Source organism: Plutella xylostella, chromosome 2, assembly GCF_932276165.1.
Source record: "Plutella xylostella chromosome 2, ilPluXylo3.1, whole genome shotgun sequence".
NCBI lineage: Eukaryota > Metazoa > Arthropoda > Insecta > Lepidoptera > Plutellidae > Plutella > Plutella xylostella.
The window spans coordinates 3,971,319-3,993,227 of NC_063982.1; the positions used below are offsets into that span (position 1 = coordinate 3,971,319).

Consider the following 21,909-nt stretch of genomic DNA (forward strand, 5'->3'; position numbering starts at 1 on the left):
AGGTAGGTATACCTATATTAACAACGAGGTGTGTAACTATTTTATGATCCTCTTGTATTATTATAGGTGTGGCGTGTGCGTGTATCATCAACATCTTTCTATGTAAGTATATTATTTAACAAAAATAAATGTCTCTGCACTTAAATAACTATACTTACCTACAATCTCCAAAAAAGTATAAATTTTTCATGGCAAATACAGATGTTGGTGAAACATGAGTGACCACATCATCTTCGATTTTCTTTAGGTACATATTTGAAAAATAATAATAATGCAGCAATGCACCTCGCACCTTGCCTACCCCGCAAGGGAGTACATTAGTATGTACAAGGCGTGAGTGCGTGTTTTTTTTTTTGTAATATTAAGAGGGTAGTAGTTAAATCAAATAGTTAAAATATGAGAACCAACGTTGGTACCTACCCAGATAGTTACTTAAGTAGGTACTTCTAAACCTATTTGCCACGTCTTTAATAAACAAAACTTTAGGTTACCTACATAATAGAAAAACCAAACCGAACAGTGAAAAATTACGTAACTAAAGCTAAACCTATACATACCTCCCCAGGAATCCCTCCATTCGATCCATGGTGTCTGATGCTCTTCATCATCACATTTCTGCCAACTTGATTCGAAATTCTTGACAAAGGACCCAACATTTTGATTGAATAATAACTTCCACTAAAACCTCAGAAACGTGTGGTCAGTAAGAAATATCGCAGGTATATTGTTGATAAGATAAGGAATCGATCGGCACCCTTCGATACGACCGATACGTGCATGTGCGTTGGATGATAAGAAAGGTGTGCGCATAGAGAAAATAAACTTAGGTGTGCGATATGCGATGACTGTGCGCAAATAACAGTATTTACAACCATGGTAGGTTACAGTCAGTATTTCTAAAATAAATATATCACCTGTTTTGTTTAACTTAATTTAAGGAATTTAAGAGTTAAGTACCTACTTTCATCCCTGTAGGTACTTTGTATTTGCAAATTTGCATGGCGCATATTTGCGAGCAGCGCAAAAATATTTATGTAAGTAAATAATAGTTTTTTTATTAACGACTATATTTATTTTTCATTCGAGCCACGTTTTACCGCATTTATATCATGTATACTTGTATTGCATATAAAGATCATGTAATATTTATTGCTTATTTAATAAATATTTATTCTATCAAACAAAAAAAACTTCAATGTTTTTTTTTGTTCTTTTGTAAACTTTTTTTTGCATTTTTGTAAAATGATTTTATTTCCTGGTGTATTGGTAGATTTTTGTTATTTACGCTGGCAACTCCGAAACTGTCTGCCTTTAAAAAAAACAGACGGCCACGCTTGCCACTAAAATCGTTTTTTGGGCTTTTGTCCCATTTATTTCGTTCTAATATTGCTGTATTTACCACGTAACCACTCAAAACTTACAAGTGAAAACCACATACTAACCATGGCAGATTTAGATGATTTCTTCGCAAAGAAAGACCGCAAAAAGTCCAAGTCGGTCAAGAAGTTCGCCACTACCGATGAAGTTGCAAAAAAACTAGATGATCCCAAGCAGAAATCAGATGTTCGGCCGAAGAAAGAACGGCCAGTGCAAGAAGGCGAGGAGGGCGGCCGCGCCGGGGTGAGTTTCCTTATAATTGGTCTAAAATCCGTAATAAAATGATCGAGTCATCTCGGCCGATCTGTCAAAATTGTATATTTCTAATTTGCTTGTGCCACTTAAGATAGCAGTAATGCTAATGGTATTTTACTCCTAATTAGAGAGTTGAATGCCTTTCGCTCACGTATAGTACATTTGGACCTAGTTATTTCATGCTGAAAGGCTATTAAGCTGTCGTGAAGTGAGGATGAAAAACGACACTCTTTTTGTGTAATAAAATAAAGGTTAGGGCGTGGATGGGTGTATTAAACTCGTCGTTTTTGTTGTTCATACAAACAATGCATAGTAATGACATTACATTATCTTATTGATACAAGAATTATGTTGCAAAACATAGCTCTTTGTGCATTGTTAAAATGAGTTGGTAACAAACTGTAGTTTGTGAATTCTTATCCTATTGCACCTTGCTTTAATAATATAGGATGGAATTGTAATTTGACTATCATTATCAAAGTATCAATACTCTATCACACTTTCTATCCTTTTTCTTGTTGCCTCTTTACTGAGGTTGATTTTTTACATCTTTTTTGACTTAATTTTAGTAACCATGACATCTGGATTCCAGATAGCTTTGAATTGAATTTTAACTAACAGGTTATAACATACTTACTGAAAAAACCATGTAGGTATTATCTTTTTTGTAAAATTACTGGAACTGAAAGGCTTTGTATTTACAATTTACACTCACATTTCTTAGAGTTTCTACTTTATTTAAGTTTCGAACCTAGGTATTAAAAAAAAGCCTAGCTTAGACCAAGTCATTAGCTTGTCATACTAGATTTAATCCTATCACAATGGTGACAAACACTAGTTTTTGTTGTAACCCTACTATAATGTTTTGTCACGGTCATGGACATCATTTGAAGATGATGATGATGTCCTCTTCGTCATATCCAACAACAGCGACTCTTGCTACACTCTGTTATGTGCTCTTATGTGGCTAGTAGGGCATGCAATACCGCAATACCGGTATTCGTAATACCGGGATCCCGTACAAAATTCCCGCTTTTTTCAATACCGGTATTGAAAGTTAATACCAGTATTGAAGTAATACCGGAATCGGACTTTTTTAGGCTATAAATAAAGCGATTAAGATTTAGTTAGCCTTGTGTGTGTATATACTGTGAAAGCGCACTTGTTCCCAACCGTTTAATGCAGTTTTCGGCTGCTAGAAATCTACTGTTGACCATGCGTAAACCGGCACCGGATGTAAAAAAATAGTTTATTCTAAAATTTAAACTCTAAAACTGATTTCTCGTAAAAATCTACAACAAAATACAGAATATGATTGCATTTTCTTGTTTTATTTTGATGTATACGACCTTTAAACACAGTATATGCCATTTATTACAAGGAAGTCTAATACCGGTATTAATACCGGGATCCCGGTATTGAGTTGTAATACCGGAACTCAATACCGGTATTGAAAATTGTTCCGGTATTGCATGCCCTAGTGGCTAGCAAGTCCGAACTTCGTCTTGTACACCCTGTCACACTGAGCACAGTAGAGCTGATTTGAAGATACTGAGTAGTCAGCATATCCTCTCATAACATCACACATCTCAAATTCCAGGAGGAGGAAGAATGGAAAGAATACGAGGAGCCGGTGAAAGACTACACGGGCCTGAAGATCCAGGTGCTTCAGGGTGGCAACGGCCAGCAGGACTCCGGTCGGGACTCGGCCGGCGAGGAGTGCGGTCCGAATGAGGGAGTCAAAGGGAAGGGGCCGTGGAATAAACCTGTAAGTATAGTTTTGTGAAATTGCCTTTCTTTTGTGGCTGAGTTTTTGAACAGTACCAGAGAATAGCAGAATTTTAGTACATGTTATGTATTTCTAGGCTATTTTGTTTAAGGTGTTAATATAATGCCCTAAAAAGTTCATCATGACCTGGAAGCGGCTGCGCAGGATCGGGAGAGGTGGAAATCCTTTCTTCGAGCCCTATGTCCCTGATGAGGGATAAGAGGATTTCATCATCATCATCATCAAAAAGTTCATCATTTTAATGGCCTGATTATCTGATGCTGTCATAATTATTTTCAGTGCATTTCAAGTAATACCTATGTCTCTAAATTTTTATGAATAAATGTTTTTGTTTGACTATTCTGATAGCTGTGTTTAACAATGGTAAAATAATATTATTGTTTAGACTGGGCCACTTTTAAAGCTACAATTGAAAAGATAGTAGGTGTTATACACTTATATACCAACTATATACTTGTTTATTATTTATAATGTCATGAATTTCGCCATATAAATGTCACTTTATGAAGATTCACTCACACAACTTATAAATTTTCATCAACTCTTTCTACCGCTTCCAGGCGGAGTCCCAGGAGCAGGCGCCGCCGCCGCCGCCGGTGGAGGAGCCAAAGCCGCCCAAAGAAGCGCCCAAGTCCACGGCCTATGTCCCCCCTGTGGCGCGGAACCGGCCCACCGCCGAGCCCATGGCCAAACGGAACCAGTCGGTGAGTTGAGGGGGTTGAGGGGGTTGAGGGTGGTTTTTGTTTAGCCGTGTTTAGCTGAGGCTGTTTTTGACAGCATGCGGATTTGATCACGCAGGCGGGATTGCCCCGCACGCGTTCATACAAGTATTCATTGTAACGCGTGGAATATGCAAATATGCAAGCGAGACGCGGGAAAATGGCGCCATCCCGCATGATGAAATCCGCATGCTGTTAAAAACAGCCTAAGGTCGGTTAATTTTCACTGTGCGTCTATTCACCCGTGTAAAATCCCCATGCTAGAAAGCATCTTTTGACTACTTTTTTCAGTGTGTGTACTTGTTATTTTGCACAGCTACATACACCATGGATGAAGTGCTTGTGCTTCGTGGCCACATAAATATATTGTACATATTGAGTTGAGAGAGAAGGAATAGATGTTAATTGGTTTCAAAACAAATCATGTAACTTAAGTTATCTATGTAAATCTTTGGTATTACAGGAGCAAACTAATGTCTACACAATCATGTGTTAAACAAATGTCTATATCTAAACACGCTCCGGACGTCCACAAAAACAACCACCAACCACCACCATCTTTTGACGACCCCCCCATGCTACAACTTATCCATACTACTCTTCTGCCTCCAGAAACACGCGCCTGACATCCACAACGACGACTTCTTCCCGGTGCTGGGCGCCGCGCCCGGCGGCAAGCGCGGCGGCTGGAGCACCGCCGGCGGACAGGTGGGTGTAGCGATCTCTTCCAGTCAACCTTTGGTGTTGTCCTACTTATTCATAGAAAAGTTATAGAACGTTTTAGCTATTGAACTGTTGTGTCCCTCTCTGTCAAAGAACAATATTGTTTGATTTTTTACTGCGTTGCTATTGGTCCACGTAGTTTATACTTCGTTGCTATTGGTCCTAACAATGACCTATCACACTAAGTCAAACCCATCACACTAAGTCAATATCTGAAATGTGCGAAAGAAATAGTCAGTACTTGTTTGTAAAAAAAAAGACTATCGTATTAGTCAGTGCAATAGATTTATTCATCTGAGTATGTCGGTGACAAACACTATGGCTATTTAGGCTTTGCTTTCTCGAATGGAAACTACCTACACCCCTATAGATAATAGAATAGAATCCCTATGAAGGATGTTGATTATGATTATTAACAGAAATCTAAAACTAAACCCACATCTATATCTTTCAGGGCTCGGCGCCGCGCGCGTCCGCGCCGCCCGCGCCGCTCGCGCTCGGGAACCGCTTCAACACGCTCACCGACGACAGCTAGCCAGGTATGACACATGCTTTAGGTTATATGTAACGGCCGCCATTGGGTGGGAGTAGGAGGGAGTATGACACCCTCAGATAAAGGAATTGTCTGACAATGGCGACCGTTAGATATGTGGGATTATGATAGCTGAATATGATGGCCGCCATATTAAAATATTATTTGTCATTTGAAAAACTGAGGGCGGCTTGCACCTTGCCTCTGGACGTTAAATACTAAATGCCATCTAGTGGTTACTGTGAGCAACATTTCCCTTGTAAAAACTGTCGCTCGTACAAGTTCCATGATAAGTGTCCGATACATTCACGGTATGAATTATTTAGTAAACAAACGAAAACATCTCCGTTTACGTGAATTATTGCTTTAATACATACTTAGGTTTTCTGAATTACTAAGTATAAACACTAATACGAACCTGTCTGCACAACAGGAACTAGAAACAGGCAGCGACGCGGCGAATTGTGAAGTGAAGTGTAACTATGGACTTGTAAGCAAAGCAAGGCACGAAGCATATATCTACCAACAGTGTTAACATACATACAACCGGTGCATAACTCTATATACAGCAAGTGAAATAGACCGAGCATTTATTGTACAAAAATCTGTTTGTTTTGACATCGCCAGAATCAATAATTTATTGTGAAAAGTGAACAAAATGCGAGTATGTGCTCTAAATTGTAGGTTATAAAACAACCGCCATTTTGTTTAAAGATTTTTTAATTGTATTTTATGCAGGCAAGGATATTTTTTCTGAGGGACTGTTTCAAGTTTATGTAGTCAATATTGAAATTATATATACCTATGTTCTGACCCCAAAATAAATAGATTTTTGTATAAAAACGCATCTGATTTCAGTCCTATAAACCGTATTTTTTAAAATAGACTTATCTAGTGGCAGTGGCAAGCGTATTTCGACTTCAAAACGTCTGTATTTTTTAAACTGGCAAGAAATGCCTGCAAAATGTTGCCAGATGAAATTACCAATACTATTTATAAATATTATTCCGTATACCTATTTTGTGTGCTCGATAAAATTAAAAGAACTAAGTTGCCGTAGGACTATAAAAAATGCTTATTAAATTTTGTATCAAATAAAATTATTGTTATAGTAATTCAAATATTAATAAGTACCTAGCTTATCTGAACTGATTTAGATTTTCTTTGGTTAGTTAACATTTAAACAATGTTTATGTTTATTAGCGGAGAAATATTACAGATAATACGGCAACTATCTTCAAAAATGATTGTAAATGTTGAAAATGAAAGTGTGAAACTTATTTGTATTGCTGTTATGTTTTTATGTTTATATAACGCAAAAAATACTGATGACTGGTTCATTCAACTGACAAAAAAAGGAAAAATAACTGTTAACTTCAAAATTACGAATTTAAACAAGAAAATACTTATATTGTAAAAATCATGTGTTAAGTTTCATAATGAATGAGCGTGGATCGCATTTAAAAATGGAAAAATAATTGATTTTGTTTTGGGTATTGTACAATTGAGCAGAGCTTAGCGATGTATAAAGTTTGGTAACAGGAAATCATTCAAAAATATGTTGTATGTACCATAGGAATAAATTATATCGACGGTGGAAAGGCAAAATGGTTTAAGCGCCATGACATAAAATGTTCACCAGAGCGATTTAAAGTTTGAAATTTTCGAAAAAAAATCATATCTCTGTAATTATTATAGCTATGGCTTTGAAAATTAAAATACGTTAAATTGAAATAGTTTTCTATGTTATTCTGTATATAAAATGAATGTACATATTCTATTTACTGAAATAAGGGACATAAGACATAGGCATCTGAAATCTCAGTCAGGTAAAATTGGCTTAAACGACATTAACATTTTAATTAAATACAAGTAAAAACAATTTAAACACCAAGGAGATTTAACCATCACACCAGGATAATGTTTTATAATAATTTATGTTACTTTAAACATTCCATAAGAATGAATTAACCGCCAGACTAAGGCAATTTATATCTAAGATGAATGACTTAAAGAATAAATGAACTTATAATTGGACCTCAGAACTCGAGAACGGTTGAACCGATTTTGGTCTAGAAACATTTGTGGAAGTCCAGGGAAGGTATAAAAGGTAAGAAGGGTAGGGTAGGGTAGGGTAGGGTAGGGTAGGGTAGGGTAGGGTAGGGTAGGGTAGGGTAGGGTAGGGTAGGGTAGGGTAGGGTAGGGTAGGGTAGGATAGGGTAGGGTAGGGTAAGAAGCGGTACCTGCGGGCCAGCTAGATTGAAAACAAAAAATTCATAATATCTCACCAAGTCGAGCAAAGAAGCGGCATGGCCGTACCTTTTCTCGAAGCATTATTTTATTATAAACTTTATTAACATATTGTTCACCGCGAAATCACTTTGAGATTGAGATCCAAGTGATCAGCAGGTTTACTTATTCATTAATTAATAATCATAATCCAACCGACATTTCTTCGTCCGTCTATATGCCACCATTCTGTCACCGCCTTTGTCCACCTTCCGTCCTGCCTTCGAGCCAAGTTTCCTGCCGACTCCCATTTCAGTTCCGTGACCTGCATACCGACGTCGAAGACTTTTGTCTTTTGGTGATTTACCACGCTGGGAATACGGTCTGTAAGCGAAATTCTTAACATGGATCGCTCCATAGCTCTCTGTGCAACTCTGATTCGGTGCACAGTTTCCTTGGTCAGCGTCCATGTATCGGCACCGTATGTTAGTGTGGGCAAGACACATAAGCAATTATCAATCCATAAGCAGCGTCGCTCGCTTTAAACTATCTGTCAGATTCATACAAGATACGCTAGATTTGATAAGCAAGCGACGATGCTTTAGGATTGTTAATGGCTAAGTTTTAGTGGTGGTAACCCCAAAGGACTATCACAATGTGAGTTGGGTCTCACCCGACAGCCGGACCGAGAACCAAATCGACCGACGATTAGTCGAAAATGGAGACACTTCTGGATGTTAGGAATAAGAGGGTTGCTGATGTCAATAGTGATCACCACTTAGTCGATGGAAAAATGTGCTTGAAGATAGCGGGAGTTTAGGAGCAGGCCACAAGATCTGCCAAAGGTGTCGTGTAAATAAGCTGCAGGACCCACAAGTTAGAAGAAAACTTAGTATCCAGATCGGCAACAACTGGCATCAAAGACGTGTTGTTAAAAATTTGCGAAGAAATAATAAGGCACAAGGAACACTTAAAGAATGAATGGATGTCTAAAGAAACATGGGATATGATCAACCATCAAGGAAGACTTAACGTCGAACTAGACGACCATTCTAAAGAAGCACTTGCGTACGAGTATTTTCTTTGTGAACTTAATATCAAACGAAATTTATAAAAGGACAAACGCTGCTAGGGGTAACCCTATATCCAGCGATGGTCTCATCGGCTGCCATAGGAAACATGAAGGATCTATACAAAGCATCTTGAAGAACATTGCAACAAAACCCAGGATATCTCCTTGTTACTATGAAAGATTGACTTTCAAGATGGTATGGCCACATTGCCGAAGTTTTTAATGATCCTAACCACCACCTGGGGAGTTGGATGCAGATGCAAATATACCAGGAGCATCTTGTATCTTGATGCATAATCGTAATCATTATGATTAATAAAATCGGCAGGTCTTACAGGCTAGTCAGAGGCCTTCGGGTGGCTTGAAAACGTCTGACAGTTGGGTAGCCCACTTACCCGAAAACTCTCTCAGCACAAGATTGCTTGTGTTGGGGCCCAATAACCCGCGCTAGGCCAACGTGGTAGACTAGGCCTAAACCATTCCTTCATTGGAAGGAGACCCGTGCCCCAGGAGTGGGGACGTAATGGTTCGTGATGAGATTTATGACTATCCTGCATCTTGACAGAAATTTAAATATCCAACCCCCGAATAAGACGAATTGATACGGACCATACGATCGCTGAAGAGTGGCAAAGTACCAGGGAACGATGGATTTCCTACGGTGGCATAAAAAGCAGGATAGATGGAATATACCAGATATTGCACTCTTCAGCGATGGAGGATGATGAAGTGAAGTTAGAGAAAAGTTAATTTAATTCATGTCCAACTTTTTCCTATAAGGTTTGCTTTTCGTTGAAATACTTTATTCTGAAAATTATGGGATACAAACAGGTCGTAGTACTCGTGGTCACTGGTCTTCTATTTCGTATAATTACCTAACAATTATCAAAATCGGTTAAGTTGATCCAGAGATTTGCGCTTGGGAACACATTTTCGGTTAGATTTTTATATAGATAAGAAATCCTGTTTCTGACTAGATTTCGATATAAATTATTTATGAATAAGTTTATTTATGACATATAATTATTATTTTGTATAAAAAGTAATGTCATGTTAATACAATACAAATATTTTACATTAAGAACCATATTGTCATAGAAAAAATATTTTATAAAAAATAAATATTTGGTTGGATCCTTTTAGAGAAACGTTAAAATTCCCTACTTGCATAGAAACAGCAATTTAGGCGAAAGGATCCAAGTGCATATTTATAACTCAATAAATATTAATTATAGCAACACTATTATTTAGAACCTGTGTAAAGAGTAATATAATAGATATCATAATTTAATGTAGTTATCGGTGATATAATCAAAAAATGTTTACAGTTTTATACTGGCGAACGAATCTGAGTTTGTACCTACGTAATTACGCTGCGCACGCGGCGCCAACTGTCGCATAGACGCACGTCCTCTCCCAATGAACGTCCCGGCGGGGTGCTGAAGCGACACCTTTCCAACCGGTCCTATTTATATTATTGGCGTTTTCACACAATATCCTTCTGGATATAACAGCTTAAACACCATAGACCGCTTCATTGCGATTCTTTTGAATTGTTTTATATCACTTATATCAATTATCTACAAATCGCAAAAAGCTGCTTAAGTGCCAATTGTACCACTAAACAGATTTAGGTAAAGTTGTATTAACCGCCAAACGCCGCGAGTAAGGCTGACTGGTAAAATGGTTTAAGTGCCAGTATGGCTTCAAATTACAAAATTGTAAAATGTATTAAGTGATTTTATGTTATTTTTGACCAGAAGGCATTTTGTTTTATATCAATTACGCAATCAGGTAGGTCGCTTAAGTAACTAATGATACAAATTCACATTAGTTCAAAATGAATTAAGTCACAATGTTTTACTGTTTTAGTGAGGGTACAATGTTTTATATAACTTTAGTTTTGATCAAGTATGTTTGAACATACAAATGACTAAAAAAGTGGCTCTTAATACAAGAAAAAAGTATTAAGATTTCCAAAATCACCGTTGTCTTAAGCGCCAAAAAGTGCTCAGATCGAAACGAGACCCGCACCATTCGAAAGAGAAAAATCAGGCGATTCCAACGGTATATATAACTCATATTCGCCAAAAGTGGCGGATAATACATTTTGCCTTTCCACCGTCGATATATTTAAACTTCTTTTGGCATTTACATTTATTTCAAAATCCATTGCACTTTCATACATTAAATTTATGTATTTTTATGAACTTACCTAGGTATTTACAAGTTATTAAGTACCAGCCTGTTCCATAATGTCCTGATAAAGAAAAAAATATTTGATTGTAAAATGGAAAATAATTCAGACATTGTGAGACGGGCACTAACATCTACTATTAGACATTCGTCCAAGAAAGATTTAGCTTAAAGTCTTATCATACTAACTCAAATACTGAAATTCTCTTCTAATCTCCTAAGGTGATCCACATTAGCCTCCTGCGGTGGACTGCTGTGGCTCAGAATATTATTTCTGTAACCATCCACACTCCCTTGCGCCGCCATGTTGAAAACCTCGCGCGGAAACATTCTGTTTTGCGCGGGAAGTTTGACATTAGGGTTTCCCGCCATCATAGGGTGCGTTCCGATACCATAAGGCGGAATAGGTTTTGGTAAGGTCCTGTACACACTCCGGTCGATGATTTGCGCGGGCGTGTTTACGTTTGCGATGTTGCTGATAGATTTCATCCACTGTTGCTGTTGCGCTGGTGGTATTCGGCTAGGACAGTTGAAGATCCAGAGGCGGTCGCCCACGAACATAGGCCGCGGTGTGACAATGCCCAAACTGCTGTAGTATTGCTGGGCGAGTAGTTCAACGTCGTTTGTGTATTTCCTCTTCCATTTTGTGCGACGGTTTTGGAACCATATTTTTATCTGGAAAGTTAATGTTACGGTTAGTTAGTAAATACTTAGGTGAGAAGGTGAGTCCACTTGTTTGGATAGGTAGGGACGAGTAGAAGAATGCTAAGGACGGTGTTATATCGGTCCTGTTTAGTAAACATTTATCGTCTGATGATGATGATTTAAAATAAGTTCATTATAATCTTCGTGGTGAATAGAAAGGCACACAACTTAGGTACTTATGCACTAAATATAGATCGCTCCCGCCACTCTAAAGACAACTCCCTATTTACCTGAGTCCACTATATTCAACATATTATTATAAATGTCGCAGGCATTATTTAATTAAGGGATACAGTATCCGACCACTAACCTGTGTCTCCGTAAGCCGCAACTGCCGCGCCAGGCGCCCCCGCGCCGCCACGGACAGGTACCGGTTCTTCTCGAACTCGGCCTCGAGGCTCTTGATCTGCTGCGCGCTGAACGCCGTGCGAGCTCGCTTGCTGCGGGATGAGCCTGGGGGGTGGAGGGTTGGGGTTGTAGTGATTTGGTACCTATTTATTTATTTATTTATTTATTTATATTGTTCATGGAGAACCAACAGCATTTGCGTCAACTTATACGGTAACAAAATTATAAAATTCTACAGAACACGGAAATGCCATTAATAGGTTCCCACCTATAGTGACAAAAAGTAATGACTGTAGTTAATAACCAAAAATAAAAATAAACTATAATTATTACATAATAATAGCAGCAAGTGCCACGTCTAAGTACACTGTTTATTGTTATCAATGAGCCTACTCAAAACTTACAAGCGAAAACGTAAAGTAAGAAAAACACAAGATGCTAACTTAGGAATATTAGATTAGATAGTATACCTATAGTATTATTACCACCCCACTACTACTAATTACTTACTTCAGGGTTTACAAAAAGTTATAAAGCGGCAGATATTTCGCAACACCAACGTAATGCTGCCACCCCACTAGTCTGTTTGCATTTGCCAAAACTGCCATGTGTGGTCAATTAGGTAAATTGTGGCCAAAATTATATCAGAATTTGCCTACATTTTTGGTATTTGGCAAAGGGTAGCAATAAAACGAGTGACTGTAAATTACAGTTCTAAGTGTCAAAATTAATTAATTTGGGTTATAGAATTACTAAGTGAGCGACTGACTGCGAGTGACGAGAAATCAACAGGACAGCAACTTACAAACATTAATTTGAGTTACTTAAAATACAAAATGAGCAGCTTCATAATATTTGAGCGACCTAATATTTGTTTGAGTGTCAACGTTACGTCCTGCATTTTTTTCAATATTTGGCAAATGTATTTTTTATACTGAGCGGCATTTTATCTTAAATGAAGTGTTTCGAATACAATAACCACTTTGAAAAATACACTAATGAGCAGAGTATAATGAGCTCACATTTAAAAAATAAAAATAATATGAAATAACTATTTGAAGAAACACTATTCTATTAGTTGAGAAATTTTATTATTGAAATATAAGGGTAATTAAATAAAACAATGTACTCCATAAAAATAAAGTAATATGCATGCATTTATTTCAATAAAATGAACAAAAATTAAAATAAGACGCTTCAGTCAACTAAAAAAAAAACTTCTTATAAATACTAAGAAACATTGATAGGTATGAGGAGCCCTACTACTCATCGACACTGGTAAATAAGTGCGGGCTTGGACTTATTGGGCCGGCCTCGTTTTCTTTTTTGTCCAATGGGTATCATTTTTGCTTCCAGTGGTGGTGTTGTTAGTTTGAGCCGAATTGCTAGCCCCAAAACGTGATTGCATACAATATCTATTGAAAAATTCGGGACAGTCGCACGATCCTTTTTGCCAGTGCATTTAAAAATCTGTAGTTTTCATTAAAAAGCGTATCAAAATAAAAAAAACATAAGCCCTCAAATAGAATATCAGTAACCAATAATCATTAATAAAGCAGCATACAAAACTTTGCTCAAAGTGAACTTTTTAGTAGTTCGCTAAGTATAACCTCACTTAGAAAAATCGAATATATCTTAATATTGAAGTTGCCCTCTCTGTATTTCCAGTCGCTCACTTAGTAATTAAGTTGCTCGGATATTTTTTTTATATCTGAAATGGATTTGTCACAGTCCACTTTTTGTAAGCTCGTACTGGATTTTATTATAAAACAATATTCGTCGTCAGCTTAGTTAATTTTTCGCTTACTCAAATTCATACCGCTCAAGTTATTAAAACTGTATGTCATCATCAGTCGCAAAGTTTTTTTTTGTTCGCTCGTTTTATAATTCCCCTTTGGCAAATACAGCAAACATCCAATAACAAAACGAATAGCCAAGTGTGGTCCTAGCATTTAAAGCAGGGCAGGTTGCTTCAAGGCTTCATGAAAGCTACCGATAGAGGCGCCACATTAGGTATATGGGGGGAAACGGAAACTTCAATAGTTTACGGAAACGGAAACTACCAGCAGTACATTGTTTTCGAAAACGTCTCCAAGTCTACACGCTAAATGTTAGGTACTTAACTACAAGTACCTACCTACGTTCTTCGGCAGATACCTATGTCCAGTGGTCCAAAAAGTATGGAGCAATGTACCATAATGGAGGTTACCTTAACTCGTTTAGTAACTATAGTAGGTAGAGTAGGTACTATACTAACGAACCACCACATTTATTAAGATACAAAAACCCGAGTAACTACCCGTACACCTCACTCCTCCCAAAGGTATGGATGCCTACCGATACCAATTTATTCAATCTGTCAATAGGTTTAAAAGCGACCAGCTAAACGAGCCACGTTATTCCAACAGTGCGGAAGTCGCCTCACGTTTGTTCCTGCCAAAGAATGCTCAGCCCAATTAAGACAGTTTAAGCGGACACAGAACGTCGTCACTGCATAGCTATTTTCAATAAACACCTTCAGCTCGTGAGTAATTAGCGGTAATAAATCACTCTCGTGACGCCATCTTGGATTTCAGACGATTTGAACGTCGTTCGGAGCGCGCCCTAATGAGTGTGGTTTCCCGCCAAAAAAGTTGGAAAAGATAAAATGATAGTGATATTTTAGTTTCGGATTGCACTCAGTGGAGTAAGTAGGTATTGAGAGGACTGGAACTTGACATGGTAAAAGTGCTTGATTGAGTAACACTATTCATATCTTAACTTGTCCAATCAAGTAATAAATGAGGCATGAGATAAGGTTAAAGTACAAAATTGTATACTTAAGTTGACTGGCACATTATTCTGAGATTTCAGATTTTGAAAAAATTATCTATGGAAAAGTGATACCCACTCTGTCAAATTTAATTTCCCGTTCCATACACATAAAACAACAAAGAACAACCACCAAATCGTATTCTACGCACACATTTAAACAATAAATGTTAACCCATCCGTTGTCCCGTAATAGAATTTTACAGCTTTTTAATGAGCCTGAAGTACTTACTAAATCTCACTTCAGAGCAGTGTCGTTTCATCTGTTTTTTTCCACACGGTGAATAATTATCGGGGAGAGAGATTTAGCTAACGAGATTCGAGACGTAAAGAGATTTATCTTTTCGTAACAAATTTAGAAAATGAGACATCAGTGAGCGTTTAAACGGACGTTTGTTGTGTGTGTGTGCAGTGGATGCGTTGGGGATGTGTTTGTGTGTGTGCGTGAGAAATGTCACAAACGGCTAATTTGAGTCCCGATGGCCCGAACATAAAAATCTGTGGAGATGTAGTTAGAGGTAGCTGATGTAGATTGTGGAATGGTGCGCCAAACAAAAACAAACGATTAATTTCAATGATTATTTAAATTCCAAACGTACTCAGATGCCAACTAATATGTTGGTAGATACGTACCCAGGTAGTTAGTATTGTTATCAACATAGTTAGGTACTTAATAAAATTGTGGATTTATTTGTTCTGGTGCACTGTAGTTGCCAAAATCAATTAACGAGGTGCCTAGTTATCCTATAAACTTAACGCATAACGTGGCTTAACTAGCGCCTAGTAAAAATGTATGCTCTTGAATCTCACAATACTTAACTAGGTAAATAATTTGCATTTTCATTTCATTTTACTTAGAACTCGAACTGCATCTCCCTTTGCACCACATTCACAATGACTGTCAAATTCATACCGAACATATTTTATCGCTAAGTACTTACCTATAATTTTTCATAACATCCACTCTACGGATGCCCCATCAATTAACTTGGAAACTCTGTAACGTTGTTTTGTGGCGCTGAAAAATGGGCTTGTAAATATTGTCGCCTGTCGTGTATAGCGGTCGTTGTATTGACAGTCTTAGAGGGCTTTTACTATTCATAACTTAAAGTGGTTTGGAATTTGGGAAGAATAATTATACGAGAAATGCATCTAGTCTAGGTTATGGAAGCTGAGGTCGTTTAATTTTAAATCAAATTACCCATGCAAAAACATTTTTTTTTAATTTTCATTCTGTAAAGGGAGACTTATCCACTTAATGTAAAATCATCCAGTCAACCGTTGAAGGTGAATTGAATTTTTTAATGTAAGTAATAATAAAACTTCCCTGGACTGGGAGAATTCAATCTACAGTAGGCAACACTTTTCCATAGCTTCCGCCCTGACTGACCACTTCCGCCCAATATTATTGTAGTCTTTGGCTTCCGTACTCTGTATTAAATTTGCACATTTTTAAATGTTCTAAACTCCTAGATCTAGACCGAGATAATCGTTTTCAGTCTTATTAATAAAAAGATTGTTTAGGGTTTAAAGCCGGTTTTAGACCAAGACCAGATAAATCATTATAAGTAATATAAAAGCAGTTAAGTAAGTACTTAAAGTTTAAGTTCAACCTAATAACTAATAATCATTCTACCAATGAATAGAATGTAGTTGTATAATGAACTAATTCAAAGCTCAAAATAGTAGAAGCTCACTTGGAAAGTAAGGTGTTATATTTATTTTATCGACAGGTTTCTTGCACCGGCACTCTATCGAGCTTATTTATTGTTCATCAAAGATTTAAAATGAAACCAACAAGAAACGTTGAAAACATGAGAGTGTAACACAGACTTTAAATTTAAATGGCGCGGAAAGGCGCGAACTTGCGCTACAGTTTTGAAGTTTTTAACTTTTTTTAGAAATGATTAATTATCTTGTTTCGTGTTACTCGCGCCTCTCCGGTTTCCTAGATTAATTAAAATGTAAAATGAGGACTACCTACAACTGTATCCGCTAATGTCGAGAAAGTTTTTAATTTTAATTACCTACCTCCTTATTTTTGAAGCTTACCGATGTAGGTAAGTATTTCTACGTAGTTACTATTGCAATTATAACCATAAAACTACTAAAATAGCTATGTAGGTACTTACTTAATTACCCTCTTTATTACTTTATTTATTGTAAGGATACTTGCTCTTATTCGATTTTAACTGATCCGGTTATTCAGTCATTTGCTCATTTGACTTTTGTATTTTGATGATCGGTTGGGAATTTCATGATAATTATGATACCTATATCTATCTACACTTATCATACCTATATCCCGGTCTGAAACTATTTGAAAAAATATTTCATTTCATTTCACCGAACAAATTCAAATTCAAATAATTTATTCATAAAATATTTATTTATACGTCACAAATCATAATTATACTTATTACATTTTATAGATACATTAGCTAATTAAGTAGGTATGTAATATTATTATTCATTTATTACAATTTAATTTTAATGTTAATATATAATAATGTAGTTAAAAATACAGTCATTTTACAGATAGGTAGGTAGGTATAGGTTGTTATTGCAATTTAGTTGGTAGGCAAGGTTGGGGTTACAGAGGACAACGAGGCAGGGAAGTCAGTGAATTTATAAATAGGCATGTTAACCAATATATTTTTAAGTTTTGCAATGAAAACGGCCGTCGCTACCATATCGTGCAATGATTTTATGACAAAATTAAATCACAATAACTCTTTTCTCATGTAAGTTTGTTTAGTATTTTCCGATAACAGACATGAAAATATGTTTTGGGGAAAATCGCAAGAAAGAAACTTTCTCCCGGCATGAAAATAGCTATTTTCAGGAAATTTTCACCTACTTTCAGAGCATGAGTGATGCACGTAGATACTATTGTTCTTCATACTTTTAATTTGCACTTCAAAAATGAAAAAAATAACGCACAACTTAAGCGAAAAGCATATTTGTGCAATAAAGTATTAAATAAATAAAAGTAAAACTAAATTGAGTCTCTTATAAATTATGGTTAGCCTTTTATATATTATACCAACTAATTAAAACCCATGATCGGTTGAATGTTTTAGTCACGTAGACCGTATTAACAATTCAATAACCCGTAATCGTTCACTCATGGAGTAGGCCTTTCCCAAGAAGCGTAACATTACAACACTTTGTGTGCTTCGGCCTTCCTCATACCAGCCATCCATATCCAGTACCAGCTTCCGAAAATACGTACTTAAATAGAAGGTAAAGCTTGTATGAGAAAACCTTTATAGCCGTATTAATAAAATATGCAATATTACTTTCATACTTACAGAAAATTAATAAAAGTATGAAATAAGATACCTAATCCTAACTAATACACTCACGGGCAATGAAAAAGTTCCACTCACCGCCGAAAATGCCGCCAAACAACCCTAATTTTTTCAAACATTTCATTTAAAAAATAACAAATTATCATTGTTTTTCGTTGGTAATATCCTGATGCTCTATTAAATGTACTACATTGTTGTAGAAGGCGTCATTAAGGTAGAGCCTTTTCCGTTTAGGAGTATTTTTTCTCAGTGGGACCTTTTCATTGCCCGTGAGTGTATTATTAATGCAAAAGTAACTGTGTCTGTCTGTTACTCTTTCACGACAAAACTACTGAACGGATTTGAATGAAATTTGGTATAGATATGGTCTAGACCCTGAGAAACAACATAGGCTATCCCGGAAGTCCCACGGGAAAACTTTTTAAGGCCAAGCGAAGCTCGCGGGAACTGCTAGTACATAATAATATATGTATCTTTGTTGTTGCATTTTTGTCAAAATAAACAAATGCAAATTAGTTATAAAGTTAATTGTTTCATATTATTGTGCACAAATAAATAATTAAAAAAAAAAAAAAAAAAATTGTACGAGTCGAGTACGGGTGCTCTTATGGCACAGGATAATAACTAGTACTTTTGGTGAAAGAAACAGCGTGTGGAAACCTGCACATCTGGAATGGAACATCATAGCTAGTTTTTTCTGTTTAAGAGTAATTTGGTGCTATTTCATTATGAATGGAAATATTTCATTGCTCTTGAGTGTAGAATAGTAATAATGTAGTTACACCACGATACAGCTTGGAAAGTTAGTGTAGAAACGTTTTTAGGGTTCCGTAGCCAAAATGGCAAAAACGGAACCCTTATAGTTTCGTCATGTCCGTCTGTCACAGCCGATTTACTCGGAAACTATAAGTACTACAGTGATGAAATTTGATGGGAATATGTGTTGTATGAACCGCTACAAAAATATGACACTAAATAGTAAAAAAAAGAATTGGGGGTGGGGCCCCCCATACATGTAACTGAGGGATGAAATTTTTTTTTTCGATGTACATACCCGTGTGGGGTATCAATGGAAAGGTCTTTTAAAATGATATAAAGTTTTCTAAAAAACATTTTTCTTAAAGTGAACGGTTTTTGAGATATCAGCTCTCAAAGTCGTAAAAAGTATGTCCCCCCCCCTCTATTTTTATAACTACGGGGTATAAAATTCTAAAAAAAATAGAGGTGATGCATGCTAATTAACTCTTTCAACGATTTTTGGTTTGATCAAAGTATCTCTTATAGTTTTTGAGATAGGTTGATTTAACTGTAATTTTGCTGCTACGGAACCCTTTGTGCGCGAGCCCGACTCGCACTTGGCCGGTTTTTTTAAATACGATAAGGAAAGACAACAATATGCTTATTTCCAACGTATTACAGCTTATTGGTGCAACTGGAGACATCCGTAGTACAAAACAACACGGAACAAAAACTGGCACGGTCAGCCATTGGATGGGTGACCGATTTCAAGTGGTTCTTTACTGGACGTTAAGCCGTTGGTCCCGCAGTTACTGCTTCGGCAGCAGTCGTTAAGCCTGGTCAGAGGCCTTCGGGCGGCTTGAAAACATCTTACAGTCGGGTTGCCCACTTATCGGACACCTCTCTCAGCACAAGCTTGCTTGTGTTGGGGTTTGGGTCCACCAACCCACACTAGGCCAGCGTGGTGGACTAGGCCTAAAACCCTTCCTTCATTGGAAGGAGACCCGTGCCCCAGCAGTGGGGACGTGATTGGTCGTATTGCGATGTGATCGGATGAAAGCTTCTTGAAGCTATGACAACGTTCAATAGTAATTAAATAATGCAATCGATTTCATTTAGGTATAGTTCACCGACAACAAACAAAGGCTACACTATTTTTTGTCTGTAGCTTATTTAGGAAAATCTATTTAAAATTCACACATTTTTAAACAGAATTTAAAATTTACCCACTATGAAGCTGGGTTCCACTGTGAAATAAAATGTTACCTACCAGACTGTTGGTAGCTATGTTCCGCCGAGTCCTGCGTGTCTCCCATCGCCCCACTTTCCACATCAACGTGTTCCGAGCTCTGTGTACTAACAGCATCATCATCATCACTATCTGAACCTTCAGTTTGACCTGCAATGTTCTGGACTGGATCTTCAGCTAAATAATCATTCGATCCACTTGTTTCTGAAGCAGCATTGTCGGATATGCTTTCGCTTCTGACAAACTTGTCAGCTAAGAGGTTTTCGATTGAGAATGGCAATTTGTTTTCTATTTTATCGGGTTTTGGTGTGTCTGTTCTTGTCTCATCTAATTCCATTGTTTCGTTGCTGCTTGTTGAGTCCATGTTTATATCACCGATAGTTGAGTTGGGAGTTTTTATAAAAAACAATATTTTTAATGTTTTACACTTTAGGTATTTTACTTAAACGATTGTACAGTAGATGTTTAATTTGAAACGATAATATTTTTCACAACACGTCCGCACTACAAAGCCACTGAAAAACTTTTGAAGCCCGAGATCTTCAAGACATAAAAAATTAGTGTCAACTATCTCACACGGGACAATAATTTAAACTAATGTACGCATCTCTAACGAGGCGTTTTTGTCAAATTGGACCGCTGAAACGACTGAGAGGAGAATGTTAACTGCCTCTTCTGAAAAACATATTTGCAGTTTAAACGCTCGCTATACTCAAAACGAGCTTTATCCCTCTGACTCTACAGCATGTTTTACTTTAAGTTTTATGTGTTTTCAGAAGAGAATAATTGGAATTGAGATGGAGAGTCGCAACTAATGGGCGTCGCTCGTCTTGACAATTCAGTATGCTTCATTTTACTCTTAAGAGTTCAGATTTGATCTCTAATGTTGGTAAATCAGGTTGAAATTCGTGTGTAGGCAGTTAAACGATGCAAATAGCTTTTGAAGATATAATTAGAGTTAAGCCAATCAGGAGGCGGGGGGCGTGGCGCGTCACTGAGCGGATGCGCGCGCGCTGCTTTTTGTACATCAAATTGGGATTTATTTAGGGAGACCAATGAGATATGGGCGAGTTCATTAATTGTGATAATTATTTAGTTTGTTCGTGTAATTGGATGCGTCGTGAGCTCACTAGCCGGGAATAAGAAACGAGTAGGAGTCAGATTTAAGTGATTGTACTGTCGTTAATTACTTTAAAATAACTTTTTAGGTACCTATTTAGTTTATATTGATTTGTAGAATAGAATTTAATCTGCAAATATTTATCACGAGTGATGCTGTTGCTGACATATTTAGGAATTACTTAACAAATTAATTAATTTTCTAACGCATTGCATTAGGTAGGGGATTCATAAAAATTATCAATAGGTAGGTACGCAGGTAGCATAACATTGATACCAAGGAAAGTACCTATACTTGCCTAGTTAGAATTCCAGTTTTCGATATTAATTATTGTAACCTACCCAATTTAAACTTCCAAGTTGCTGCATAGGCATGATGGAAAAAATATGCAATGGTCCCAGATTCTATTTCTGTCGGTGTCAATTACAAATATCATACATAACTAAAGCAACAGAAACGAATGTTTAACATCAAAACAGCAATAAATTAAAGAAACCTCGTGTTGCCCTTTCAAATAACCGACATATTTTGTCATAATTAAGCCAGTTTTAGTGGCGCTTAATTTTTTCTGGAGTCATAAAAAATATTCCTAACCGATCACGTGCATTTCAATACCTGGTTCTAGTGAAATTATTGTAACTATACTTACCTAAATAGGTATAAATAATGACATTCTACATAATTATTGATACCCTTGAGACATACTTGGGTAGGTCGTTAAGTATACTTACC

At 36.9% G+C, this 21,909-nt stretch overlaps 2 protein-coding genes across 2 annotated transcripts; one reads left to right on the forward strand and one right to left on the reverse strand.

The window, feature by feature from the left end:
• The first annotated feature begins 1,293 nt into the window (after positions 1–1,293).
• Positions 1,294–6,984, forward strand: LOC105385116 (protein CDV3 homolog). Its single transcript, XM_038112973.2, has 6 exons — positions 1,294–1,620; positions 3,233–3,400; positions 3,982–4,125; positions 4,753–4,848; positions 5,318–5,402; positions 5,829–6,984. The coding sequence occupies exons 1-5, from the start codon at positions 1,444–1,446 to the stop codon at positions 5,396–5,398; spliced, it is 666 nt and encodes a 221-aa protein (XP_037968901.1). The 5' UTR covers positions 1,294–1,443; the 3' UTR covers positions 5,399–5,402; positions 5,829–6,984.
• A 4,078-nt stretch (positions 6,985–11,062) lies between these two features.
• Positions 11,063–20,837, reverse strand: LOC105385114 (barH-like 1 homeobox protein). Its single transcript, XM_038114167.2, has 3 exons — positions 20,079–20,837; positions 11,908–12,050; positions 11,063–11,567 (listed from the first exon to the last, which is right to left on the reverse strand). Exons 1-3 carry the CDS (start codon positions 20,419–20,421, stop codon positions 11,082–11,084), a joined length of 972 nt encoding a protein of 323 aa, XP_037970095.2. The 5' UTR covers positions 20,422–20,837; the 3' UTR covers positions 11,063–11,081.
• Between the last annotated feature and the right edge of the window lie 1,072 nt (positions 20,838–21,909).

Coding starts and splice junctions, on each gene's coding strand:
- LOC105385116 (XM_038112973.2), top strand. CDS start 1,444: ATGGCAGATTTAGATGATTTCTTCGCAAAGAAAGACCGCAAAAAGTCC. Junction 4,126..4,752: donor TGGCCAAACGGAACCAGTCG/GTGAGTTGAGGG, acceptor TTCTGCCTCCAG/AAACACGCGCCTGACATCCA. Junction 4,849..5,317: donor GGAGCACCGCCGGCGGACAG/GTGGGTGTAGCG, acceptor TATATCTTTCAG/GGCTCGGCGCCGCGCGCGTC.
- LOC105385114 (XM_038114167.2), bottom strand. CDS start 20,421: ATGGACTCAACAAGCAGCAACGAAACAATGGAATTAGATGAGACAAGA. Junction 12,051..20,078: donor ACATAGCTACCAACAGTCTG/GTAGGTAACATT, acceptor TCCACCCCCCAG/GCTCATCCCGCAGCAAGCGA. Junction 11,568..11,907: donor TGCGGCTTACGGAGACACAG/GTTAGTGGTCGG, acceptor TTAACTTTCCAG/ATAAAAATATGGTTCCAAAA.